Source organism: Rhinolophus sinicus, linkage group LG02, assembly GCF_036562045.2.
Source record: "Rhinolophus sinicus isolate RSC01 linkage group LG02, ASM3656204v1, whole genome shotgun sequence".
Classification (NCBI taxonomy): Eukaryota; Metazoa; Chordata; class Mammalia; order Chiroptera; family Rhinolophidae; genus Rhinolophus; species Rhinolophus sinicus.
This window is the reverse complement of record NC_133752.1, coordinates 110,396,426-110,409,346: the sequence shown is the minus strand read 5'-3', so window position 1 is coordinate 110,409,346 and position 12,921 is coordinate 110,396,426. Positions and strand designations below refer to the sequence as shown.

Genomic DNA, 12,921 nt, shown 5'->3' with positions numbered 1-12,921 from the left:
CTCTAATGGTGACCGTAGTTACCAATAATTCAGTATTGTATACTCAGAAGTTGCTGAGAGTAGATCTTAAACATTTTTACACCAAAACAAAGTTAACTGTGAGGTTATGGATGTGTTAATTATCTTGATCTTGGTAATGATCCTACCATGTATATGTACATCACATCATCACCACATTGTACACTTTAAATATATACAATTATATTTGTTAATTAATCCTCAATAAAGTTTTTTAAAGAGAAAATATTCTTAAGAATGTGCAGCCGAGAGAGAGAGAGAGAGAGAGAGAGAGAGAGAGAGAGAGAGAGAAAGGCCACTGAGCCCTGTGTCCCCACACAGATGTAGGGCCCTGGTCCCAACACCCGGCTGCTCTCAGCCTCAGCTCCCGCTGGGCCACAGGGACCTCTCTGGAGGCCCCATGGGCAGTTTCTTCTTACACTTGTCCAGTGTGAGGAACTAGGATCGGGGTTGTACAGGGCAACAGGTGCCTGCCCCCGTGAGGCCCTGCCAGGTTGCATCAGGGACTCTGCTCAGCTTATAGGCCAGCCTGTCCCAGGGTCAGCTGTGACCCCTGAAGAAACTATTGAATGATGAGTGAGAACTAGGACCCTCTCTGTCCACTGTTTATCGAGTCCCTTTCCTCTCCCCCTCTAGGTGTTTGGAAAAATAGCCCTGAATGACACCACAGACATCAACCGGAACAACAACTTTCAGACTTTTCCCCAAGCTGTGCTGCTCCTCTTCAGGTGGGTCTCTGCAGACAGGTGCACATAGACACACCTGCATGATGCAGCCCTAGGATCTGGATGTAGAATAAGAGGGAAGTGGGCTAGGAGACAACTGATGTTGGATCTCCCTTCCTGATGGGGAAGCTGATCATTTTGTTGTTATTTATAAAACTTCCCATCAAGCAGCCCACTGGATACTGGCACAGCTGCTGGTGACCACTTGAAACCACTAGGGGATCAAAAGTCAAACACTGAAAGCACCTTGGTTTGGCAGCTGAACAGGTTCAAAGCCAAACCTGCAACACACTTGCTCTGTGACCTCAAGTAAAACATCTAACTTCTCTGAGCCTGCTTCCTCATAACTCGTACAGGTGCCAATGTCCATCCATTTGCTGTGTTGGGTTACGTCCATGTGTTCTTGGCTCCTCCCCAGTTAAGCCAGCCAGGTGCCGTCACTTCCTGGAAGGCCATGCTGGGGTATAGCCCAGAGGGCAGGCTTTCTCCTGCCTGCCCACGAGTGAGTGAATGCGTCCATGCTGCAGCCTGCTTCTCCTTCCTCATCTGGCTCCTACTTGGTCCCCTGGTTTGCCCCCTTGGTTCTTCTCACTTTCCTGAGACCCCCATCTAGTCCAGGGATGGGAGATGAGAACTATTTGCCCACCCTGGCCCGGATGATTTCTAAAGGCATTCTAGCTCACAGATGCCACATGCATGGCATTGGGAAGGCAGCAAGCCCTTTACCATCCCCTGGGGCCCCTTTCCAGAAGTTTTAGGGACACTCTCTATCAGACAGCCCCACCTTCACCATGTGCTATAGAATCCTTTCCCTATACCCAAGCCCAAGTAAAGTATCATTATTGCTGAAATGTTAATACAAATCAAAATGACAAGCCCCTTAAATGTCAGTCTGACTTTACCACCTCCCTCAGATTGTAGGCTATGAGAATGCAAGGGCCATTGTCAACTGCAATTTAACAACACTTAAGCCTGTACCACATTTAAATACAGGAATTAGACACAAATGGCAGACCAAGCACATGGGTCTACCTCCTCTCCTTTCTTAAAGTCCTTGAGAAGATTTTTTTTTTTTTAAATAAACCCATAACAGTACTAGGAAGAAAAAAAATTCAAGAGTGTCATTTGTGAACCAGAAATGTTGAGGGATTCCTAAATGGAAGAAGGCAAATGGGTTTAAATTGACAAAGAAAAACAGAAATTGAATATGTACATTCTAAACCATTAGGAGAAAAAAAAGCACAGAGAAAACTATAGCAATTTGGCAAAAGAAAGGAAAGGCAAAAGAAGAAAAGGGGGAGAGGAGAGGGAAAAAAGGGAGGGGAGGGGATCGGAGGGGAAAGAAGGGGAGGGGAGGTGAGGGGAAGAGAGGAGAGGAGAGGAGAGGAGAGGAGAGGAGAGGAGAGGAGAGGAGAGGAGAGGAGAGGAGAGGAGAGGAGAGGAGAGGAGAGGAGAGGAGAGGAGAGGAGAGGAGAGGAGAGGAGAGGAGAGGAGAAGAGAGGAGAGGAGAGGAAGAAAGAAAATTAGAACATAAAATAAGATGACAAGGATAAGAACAAAGATATTAATCATCACTGAAAATTAAATTTCTCTATGAAAATGTAGATGTTCTAATGTTGGCTTTAAGAAATCTAGCTCTAGCCTCTTTATAATAAAGTAAAATAAAATGACTTAAAGAGAATAAAAATAAAGGAATGTAAAAGAATACCAGACAGTGCTTACCAAAAAGTAGGTGTAGTAATAGCAATATCAGAAGAAATAAAATTCCAGGCTAAAAGCATTAAACAAGACAATGAGGGATATTCAATATTGATAAAAGGTATAATCCATCAAGAATACATAGCAATCATAAAAATACATGAGTGTAACAATGTAGTTTGGAAATATATCAATCAGACACTGATATAAGGAGAAAATGAACACAAACATACAGTGGGAAACTTGGATACAGCTTGTAGAAAATGACATCAAATAGAACAGAATAGAAGAAAGGATAAAGTACAGCTAAATAATACAATTAACACACTTAATCTAATAAATTTATACTCAATAAGTAGCAAAACCCACTGCCTTTTTGAGCACCCAGAAACATTCACAAAAATTAGTCAAGACGTAAGTCACAAAGAAAGATTCAGTACAGCAAACTTCAATACAGCAAAAATTAGATATTAACCATAAAATTAGTAGTCCCTCCAAAATCTATTCACTTAAATGTTTTGAGTCACTGTTCTAAATGACTCAGAGCTGAACCTACAAACTACTTAGAAATGGGAGAGTACAATATTTTAAATTTATGAGCTGCACTGATCAATAATACCAAGGAAAATTCAGAGCCAAAATGAATTTACTTATTTTTTAATTTACAGTAAGTAAACTGATAGGCAGGAAAGTAGCAAAATAACTCCAAAGTATGAAGAAATGCATTTATTAAAATAAAAGCAGAAATTAATAAAATATTTTTAAATATATTTATCAATAAACCTGAAAACTGATTCTTTGAAAAGACAATTTCCCTCAGAAATGTTTCCTCAGGCAGACCCACAAAGACTCTTAGTCACCTAAGAACACCCAAGCGAGGGCCAGCGAGAGCTCACCAGACACCGCCAGAACCAGGACGCTTTCCAAGGCACGGGGTCCTCTTTCTCGGGGTGAACCCACTGCAGGGCTCCCTGCCCTTCTTCCCCGGACTCCCACTGGCTTCTCCAGGATCAGCTGCGTTACCACCGCACTGGACCACTTCCGGCGCCCACCTCCACCACCCTGCAATCAGGGATCTGAACAACTATTGTCACCCCATTGGCTGTTCGGGTTGGGGAAGCAAGTGTCCTTTCTATTTCAGAGCTAAAGAGAGTTTGGTCTCTCATTTAACCAGCAAAGATTTTGTTCGGACTCTCAGTAAGCAATCCAAATAAAAAGCCCAAATTAAGAGCAGCAACGCATTTCATTCCTTTCCTGGGTTATCTCAACCCTTATCCACATTGAGGATTTTCTAGGAACAGTTCAAATAAAGTCATGGCCTGCTACTTAAAGCAAGGAGGCCCAGAATTCCAAGAAAAGACTCCCCCAAGTTCACCCTCTGCGATGTGGGGAGCTAGTGGGACACCGTGGGCTCTGGCTTGTACCTAGCACCCAATTTGAGTCTGCAGGGGGCTCCTGGGAGGGCTCCTTCCAAGTCATGCTGCACTACACCAAGAAAGTTGATGTAAGAAACGTCCAAACCTGTAGAAAAATTTTGTAAGAGTTTATTTGAGCCAAACTGACGACATATGCCAGGGAGCAAGATGGCAAATGCTTCCTCAAATCCAATTTTTAAAAGAAGATACAACACCTGGAATAAGAAAAGCAACATAATTACAGATGTAGAACTGATTTTTAGAATAAGAAAGTATTACAAAGAAATTTATGCCAACATATTTGAAAATCTAGATGAAGTGGATGCTTTTAGATAGGAAAGTACAAATCACAAAATTTGTCTTAAGAAGAATATTTTTTTAATTAACCACAATAGAAAGGTAGTCAAAGTTTTAGCCCCAGAAAGGCCAAATATTCAATATTTTTATGTTTAATGTCTACCAAAATATCAAGGAATACATCATTCCTATGTTACATAAACTTTCCAGGAATAGAAATGGGTAGAGAACCTCCCCAGTCTTTCCAATAAGAAAAAAGGCAAGAAGTAAAATATGAAAATTTGTAGATATTGAAAAAGTGTGTTAAATTAATTGTCATTGTTTGCAAACAACAGGCTAATCCAAGTAGAACATCCAAGCAAATAAACTCAAAAGCTTTTATAACAAATTAGTAGGCTTAGGAAAGTGGAAGATTAACAAAAGAACACAATCACTTTCCTGCACTGATAATTGATAATGTGTTAGGCTAGTCAGCCTGCTGTAACAAAATACCATAGACTGGGTGCCCTCGGCAACATTTCTTTCTCACAATTCTGGAGACTGGAGTTCAAGATCAAGGTCCTGGCTGATTAGGTTCCTAGTTAGAGCCCTTTTCCTGACCTGCAGACAGCCACCTTATCACTATGTCCTCACATGGTGGAGAGAGAGATGAAGAGAGAGTGAGAGCGAGAGCGAGAGCGAGAGCGAGAGAGAGAGAGAGAGAGAGAGAGCTCTAGTCTCTCTTCCTCTTCTTATAAAGACACTAATCTCATCGTGGGAGCCCCAGCCTTATGAACTGACCTAACCCTAATTACCTCCTAAGGCCCCACCTGCAAATATTATCACATTGAACTTTAGGGCTTCAACATGTGAATTCAGGGGTGGGGGGAGGGAGACACAAACTATATTTACAAACTAGTAAATATAATAGACAAGATCACATGCTATCACTTTTTTTAGTCAACATTATACTGCAAGTTTTATCCAATGCAATAAGATTTTTAAAAATAATAAAATAAAGGATAAAAATTGGAGAAGGAAAAAAAATTAAAAGCCAAAAGCATTGATTGCCAAACTCAACAACAAAAAACAAAGAACTTAATTTTAAAATAGATTTGAATAGACATTTCTCCAAAGAAGATATATGAATGGCCAATGAGCACATGAAAAGATGCTCAATATCACTAATCGTAAAGGAAATGCAAATCAAAATTACAATGAGATGACACTCATCGTGGATGGCTACTATCAACAAAAAAACCCACAACAATAGAAAACAACAAGTGTTGGCGAGAAATGGGGAGAAATTGGAAAACATGTACGCTGTTAGTGGGAATATAAAATGCTACAGCCACTGTGGAGAACAGTATGGCGGTTCCTCAAAACATTAAAAATGCAATGACCATATCATCCAGCAATTCCACTTCTGGGGATATACCCAAACGAATTGAAAGCAGGGTCTCAAAAACATCCTGTACACCCATGTTCGTAGCAGTATTATTCACAATAACTAAAATGTGAAAGCAACCCAAGTGTCCATCAACCAATAAATGGATAAGCAAAATGTGGTATTTACATACAATGATTCCATTGTATGTATTCACCCTTTAAAAAGGAAGGAAATTCTGCAGTATGTTACTGCATGGATGAATCTTGAGGTCATTATGCTAAGTGAAAATAGCCAGTCACAAAAATACAAGTACTGAGGTACTTAGTCAAAATTATAAAGACAGAAAGTATAATGATGGTTGTCAGGGTCTGGGGGAGTTATTGTTTAATAGGCATAGTGTTTCAGTTTTACAAGAGGAAAAGGATTATGGGGATGGGTGGTGGTGATGGCTAAACAAGAATGTGAATATACTTAATACCACTAACCTGTATACTTAAAAATGACTAAGAAGGTAAATTTGGTTACGTGTACTTTACTACAATAAAAAAATAAAACATCTTTTAAAAGATTGATTGCCTATGGAGACTATACAAGTGAAACTACAGAACTAATAAAGTTCAGCAAATCTTCTGTATATAGTCAATTATATTCCCTTTACTTCACCAGCAAACAGAAAATATAACTTTTTAAATTACCATTTATAACAGAACACTTTACTTATTTTAAATGATATACCTAGAAATAACCTAACAAAAGATGTACATGGGACAGTTATAAAATTTTTATTAAAAGACATGAAATAAAGCCTGAAAAAATAGAGAGATGGGCCATGTTCATACCATAGAGATGTCAAATTCCCCAAGTTAATCTATATTTTAATGCAACTTTTGTAAAATGCTCAAGAGGATTATTCCTGGAACTTGACAAGTTGATTCTACCATGTCTATGGAATAGAAAAGGAAAATGAATAGCCAATACAGTTTTGAAGAACAAGCTGGAAGGAGTCACTCTCCATGACAGAGCAAGACATAACTATAACGTTGCAGTGATTAAAACAATGGGGCACACTGGTCGCAGGGCAGATGAACAAACCTATGGAATAGAATGGAAAGGCTAGCATGAGACCCACACATTTAGGGAAATACAATTTATGTCAGAATAAATATTTCAAATAAGTAGGTAAATATGGACTATTCAATAAGTTGTATTAAGAAAATTGGTTATCTATGCAGAAAAAAAAGAAAGCATATTTCTACCTCAGATTGAGCATAAAAATAAATTCCAGATTAATAGTCTGTTAAAAAACAAAATTTTAGAACTTTTAGAACATGTAAGAGTATTTTTATGACCTAGATAGAATAGAGAAGAATATTTTAGACAAAATGAAAAAAAAAAACATAGTGGAAAAATGTATAAAATTATTATAAATTTAAAATAAAAAAACATAGAGGAGAAAATTATAAATCTGACCGCATTGAAATTTAAAACTTAAATTCATTAAAACACATAATAAATAAAGCTGAAGACAAACCACAGACTGGAAGAGGGTACTTACGATGCCAGTAACTGAAAAAGGATAGAAAGATACAGGAAGAATCCTACAAAAGAACAAGACAAATAAGCCATGACAAACAGGCAAAAATATGAACATGCAATTCAACAGAAGACGAAATAAAATTCTTGACCCATTAATCATTTTGAAACCAATTAAAACAGCAATGAAATATCATTTCACACCCATCAGATGAGCAACACTTTTAAAAATTCACTAATACAAGAACTGACAACTCTAAACTCATAGAAATAGAAAGTATGAAAGTGGTTGCCAGGGGCTGGGGGGTGGGGGAATAGGGAGAGGTTGGTACAAGGGTACAAACTTTCAGCGATAAGACGAATAAGGCCTGAGGATCTAATGTACAACATGGTGGCAACAGCGATAACACTGAATTGTATAATTGAAATTTGCTGAGAGTAGAACTTAAATGTTCTCACACACACAAAAACAGATCAATATGTGAGGTGATGGATGTGTTAATTGACTAGATTGGGGGGATCCTTTCACTATGTATACGTATACCAAAGCACCACAATGTACACTTTAAATATCTTATAATTCTATACCAATTATACTTCAATAAAGCTAAAGAGAAAGAGCTGACAAGGCTGTACATCAGTGGCGTTTCCCCTGCCCTGCTGACAGGAGTATACACGGGACAAACACCTGGAGAACAAGCAATACTAGTCAAGATGGAGACACAGCTACCGTCAGCTGGCAGTTCCACTGCTCAGCAGCTGTCCTAGACCTGGGCCTGTGTGTTTGGTGCAGTATTATTTCTATCAGCAAAAAACAAAAGAAAAGAAAAGCCTTCGCAGGAAGGTGGATCTTTTAAATGGTGTATTCATAGCCCATACGCCTGTACAGCAATTAAGATGAATGAAGTAGATAGAACTAAAATATATCCAAAAGGTTAAATCTCAAACACTTAACATGGATCACAAAAAGAGTGACTTTGCAGAAAAGATACTATTTGTTACCATTTATATAACATTTTAAAACATTCAAAACAATGTTACATATTTTCATATTTAGTGAACATTTGGGAGCATTCAGGGAATGAGCAACAGCAAATTCAAGTTAGCTGTTCCCCCAGGGAAGGAGGCAGGGAACGGAGCCAGAGTGTGGCTGTGGCCCATGGGTGTTGGGCTCTCTCGCTTCTCTGCCGCAGGTGTGCTACCGGGGAGGCGTGGCAGGACATCATGCTGGCCTGCATGCCCGGGAAGAAGTGCGCCCCCGAGTCGGAGCCCAGCAACAGCACGGAAGGGGAGACGCCCTGCGGCAGCAGCTTCGCCGTCTTCTACTTCATCAGTTTCTACATGCTCTGCGCCTTCCTGGTGAGCTGAGGGCACTCAACAGCCGCAGGAAAGGCGTGTGCAAGACAGGGCAGCCTGAGCCCGCCCTCTCTGCAGCTCGTGGTCAGGGCCACCCCAGTGGAAGATGGCATTACTAGGAATGTCCAGCCACACTGAGATAAAGGCAGAAAGCCTGAGTCAGAGTGAGCACAACCAGCATCGCTCTTTCCACTCTTGGCTCTTGTTCTGGTGGCATTGTCTCAGGGGTCAGAGGAGATGTCTGGGGAGGCCTAGAAGCAACTTGGCACTTGGATGGGGAATGAGGAAAAGGTGGGTGGAGTTACCCTCTGTCCTCGGCTGCCCTACCCAGCAGCCTGGTATGAGGGAGGCTGTCTAGCCCACATGTGGGTTCATCCACACAACTCTGAGGGGAGCTGCGTCACGTTCCTACCCAAGAGGCCCACGTGTCACTGGCTGGCGTTTTCAATGGTGACATATGACTGGCCTTTGGAAATGCTGGCTTCTGCCATGCATGGTGCCACCAGCAAAGTGGATTCAAGTGGCAAGTGTGTAGGAAGGTCCTCTTAGGTGACTCATCAGAATCTCTGCTCCCTGCAGATCATCAACCTCTTTGTAGCTGTCATCATGGACAACTTTGACTACCTGACAAGGGACTGGTCAATCCTTGGTCCCCACCATCTGGATGAATTTAAAAGAATCTGGGCAGAATATGACCCTGAGGCCAAGTAAGTTCCCAGGGGGAAATCCTGATTCCCAAAGCTGAGAGGACTGAGCGACCACACCTATAGAAGAGGGTCAACACAGGTTAGCACTGGGTGGATCGACTGGAAACACTGAATTGCACCCGACCCCAGGGTCAAGGGTCAAGGTCTAGCATTAAGGAAGCCAGGTTCCTTTGGCTAAGTCAAGAACATATCTGCTAGGGTTTCCAGGCAGGAATTCCTGCCCATTCTCAGGAATTATTTTTGCTTTCCTGTTCCCGAATCCTGAGAAAAGTTGGTCGGGAAATCGGGAAAACCAGCTCCTTGAACCCAGGTGGTTGGTAGTATCAGCCGTTACATTGTGGAAACGATTCATCATGGAGACCAGAAAACAGTTTATATCTCAGTATTCGGGAATGAGGAAAGTGAAAAAAATTCCTGAAAACAGGCGGGAATTCCCGCCTGGAAACCCTAATATGTGATATTTTCAGTTGAATGGAAATATTGGAGATCCTAGTGTCAGGAATAACGGGTAGGTGCCCAAGTTAGGATATTTAGGGCCAGGTAGATCTCAACTTCATTTCCTGCCTCAGGTCCAAGGATACCCTTGGCAATCATCACATTTGGCTGACACTCAACGAATACCTTGTGGTCAGATGATTATTTGACTGAAGCAACAAGTACATGTTGAGACTTTCATTGCACTACTAAAATCCTTTCCCCCTTGAATATGGCAGGCACCACTGGAAAATTCCTCATTAAAATGTAAACCTATATATGTTGGTTTTGGAGTTTTATCATGCAATTCTGCACCTCTGCACTGAGTTTGATTGATAGGGCTACAGCTATAGAGAGTTCCTCCTATAGATGGACCCCCACCTCTCAGGTACATGACTCCTGGGCTGCTGGCAGAGACCACGGCCCCTGACTGACCTTTCCCTCCTCTCCTCCCTCTTCTAGGGGCCGCATCAAACACCTAGATGTGGTGACCCTGCTCCGGCGGATTCAGCCCCCACTGGGTTTCGGGAAACTGTGCCCTCACCGTGTGGCTTGCAAAGTAAGAGATGACCTGGGTTCATGGGAGAAAGAGAAAATATGGGAGGCAAGATGCCTATTTGTCTTGTGACCTTGGTCAAGCCATTGGTTTTTTAGGGGAGTGAAGACAATATTTTATGTGCTTAAAGAAATGAGCCTGAGCCAGTTAAGGTTCCTTCCAGCAATAAGTTCTCAGACTCTGTAAAGGAAAAATGAAGTGAATGCCTCATGTCCCACCCTGAATGAAGGACCTTATTCAGAGCAGGCTTTGCTGCCCCATCAGGCTGCATCACCTCAGCAGCCTGGAAGACTCCCACACATGATGGATGGATCAGGGTGCTGTCCTGGGATCAGAGGGCCATCAGCGAGGCCATGCATTCGCTTCAGGGATCCTCAAAGCCTGAAACTGTATTTTTTTTAAATTCGCTGAAATACTCACAAATTGTACCAGGGAGAGGATCCAACCTTTTCATCAGATATCTAAATGAGTCCATGACCCAAAAAAGGTTAAGATAAACATCCTAGGTTCTGTTTTACCCGACTCTTGCCCAAGTGGCCCTTGCATGACCTGGAGAGTGAGCGCCCCCTAAAGTGTGTGCCTGGTACCTCTCTGCTTCACTGCAATCCCAGCTACGCAACCCAGCATTTGCTGAAGAGTATCATTCCCACTCTCTCCCCTCTTCTCCCAATTCCCGTTGTCACCATTCTATATTCCATGTTGCAATAATATAAGGGTTGGGGGGAAGTGATGTCACAGACCTGTACAGAGGAAGAAACACAAACAGAAAAATTCAGCTCTGTGAATAATCCACTCATGGAAAAATGGAGAATTGAAGGAATATAGAACCTTCTACTTGTGTTGTTTTACTCGGCTTTTTCTCACTTGTACCTCCACTTCGTTCCAATAAGGATTTTAGAAGATTTCCAAGGGTGTAAAAGATAAGAGGGGGAAAAAGAGCACAGACTAAACGTAAGGTAAAGTGTAGTGAAAACAAGAGCAGCGGCGAATGCAGCCCACATGAGACTGCAGTGTGTCCCTCAAGGCCTCCAGATGGGCCTGGACAGGCTGCGGACTGAGCGTTGAGCTTCCCAGGGACCATGATGAAATTCACACTGTCCATTAGAATCAAGAAGATCAGTCACTCAGGGTAATTTAACCCTTCTTGACACTACAATTAACAGGAGGACACCATGTGATCTAATGAATAATATCCATGACCACATCGCAAGAGCAAATGCCAGAATGAATTTCATGGAGCTCTTTCTCATGATGGCCCTGGTGTGTGCTGCGGGCCCCACACCAGAGCACAATGCCATGGCAGCAGTTTTAGGGTAGGAAAGGAGGGAAGAGGGCAATCCAATCCTATCCATTGTCGGCAAGCTTTGATCCAGCTTGATGTAGAGGTAGATTTTTCAGTATACAGGAAAAAGGAAACACTGCGTCTCCTGCAACCAAACCTCCCATTATCGCCTGTCTCATCAGGACTTTAGATGAATGTTTGCTGGCAGGTGGGCTCCCAGCAAATGCCTGCACACAGTTATTCTTTGTTTCCAGTAGCGAGCACACCCATGTGCCTGAGCAACACCTGAGCAGGGAAGGGGGCTGGAAGCAAGGGTTTAATAGGGACAGATTCCATTCCTCTCTCACTCTGTGCAGCAGGTAAGAGTACTTATGGCAGAGCCAAGAGTCTCCCCTGAACAGGTTTTGTCACCCCCGCCCGCCCCCTCCCACTCCCAGCACAAGTTCCGAGCTCCGTCCCAGCATTCACCTGCTGTGGCGGTCCTGTAGGCCCTTTGAGAACCGTCTGCTGTAATCACCAGCATTGTCTCCCCTCCCCCTCCAGCGCCTCGTCTCCATGAACATGCCTCTGAACAGTGATGGGACGGTCATGTTCAATGCCACCCTGTTTGCTTTGGTCCGGACAGCCCTGAGGATCAAAACAGAAGGTAAGAATCACCCACAGGCCAGTGGAAGATCTAGCAGACCAACCAGAGAGGAACTCAGCAGCTTGCAGAGGGTCCCAGGACCTCCCCATCCTGTACAGCATCAGAGCTGTGTTTCAGCAGTAACCTCCACCTCAGGATATTAGAGGCCTGGTCATGTTTTCTTTGCTTCTCGAATGCCTCCTCGCCTCTAACTTATTTATTTTGAACTCTAACTTTTATATAAAACCCTAGAAATTATTCTGGGTGGTATCTTGAAATCATAGGGTATAGTTCAAAAAGCAGAAGGACATGAGTGTTACCTGAAGAGGGACCAAGCCCCACCTAAGTGGAATTTTATTGGCTACAAGTGGGCCTCTCAAATGCTCAACTCTCTTTTTAAATTAAAAAGGCCTGTGTCAGGAAGGGGTCATAGTGGCAAATGGTAACTGTGGTCAAGGTCATCACGTACAATAGTACAGGCTGCACTGGGCACAGGGTGCTCAGGGAGCCAACAGTTAGGGGTTAAGATCTCACCTGTGCTCTACTCGGCAGGCCACGCTCCCTCGGAACTGTGTCCGCCTGGAGTGATGCCCTTCTAGCTGGCACAAGGGCGCCCTCTGGGCTAGCAGCAGCTTTGGCTGAGAGCACTGGCTGTCCTTATCATTGATGAGTCCTTCTGAGGCACTCAGTGCAAAAGGCTCTATGAAATGTGCTTAAGAAGAGCACGTGCCCTCCAAGAGTTTCTAGCCTATTAGTGTTTCGCAGAATGCGGTCAAAAAGACCACCTGCCTCATATTCAACTATTGGAGCTTGTTAAAATACTGGGTCCCAGCACCCACTCAGATCTCTTTAGTCTCAGAGCAGGG

The 12,921-nt window shown here is 42.8% G+C and overlaps 1 protein-coding gene across 39 annotated transcripts in view; it reads left to right on the top strand.

The window, feature by feature from the left end:
* The window catches only part of CACNA1C (calcium voltage-gated channel subunit alpha1 C), a 727,463-nt gene that overhangs the window by 687,182 nt on the left and 27,360 nt on the right, over positions 1-12,921 (top strand). For all 39 annotated transcript variants that reach the window (XM_074325148.1, XM_074325146.1, XM_019757254.2 and 36 more), the window contains 5 exons: positions 655-746; positions 8,249-8,414; positions 8,991-9,118; positions 10,055-10,151; positions 11,974-12,076. In XM_074325148.1, coding sequence (XP_074181249.1) covers positions 655-746; positions 8,249-8,414; positions 8,991-9,118; positions 10,055-10,151; positions 11,974-12,076 — 586 coding nt within the window. The remainder of the gene's footprint in view (positions 1-654; positions 747-8,248; positions 8,415-8,990; positions 9,119-10,054; positions 10,152-11,973; positions 12,077-12,921) is intronic.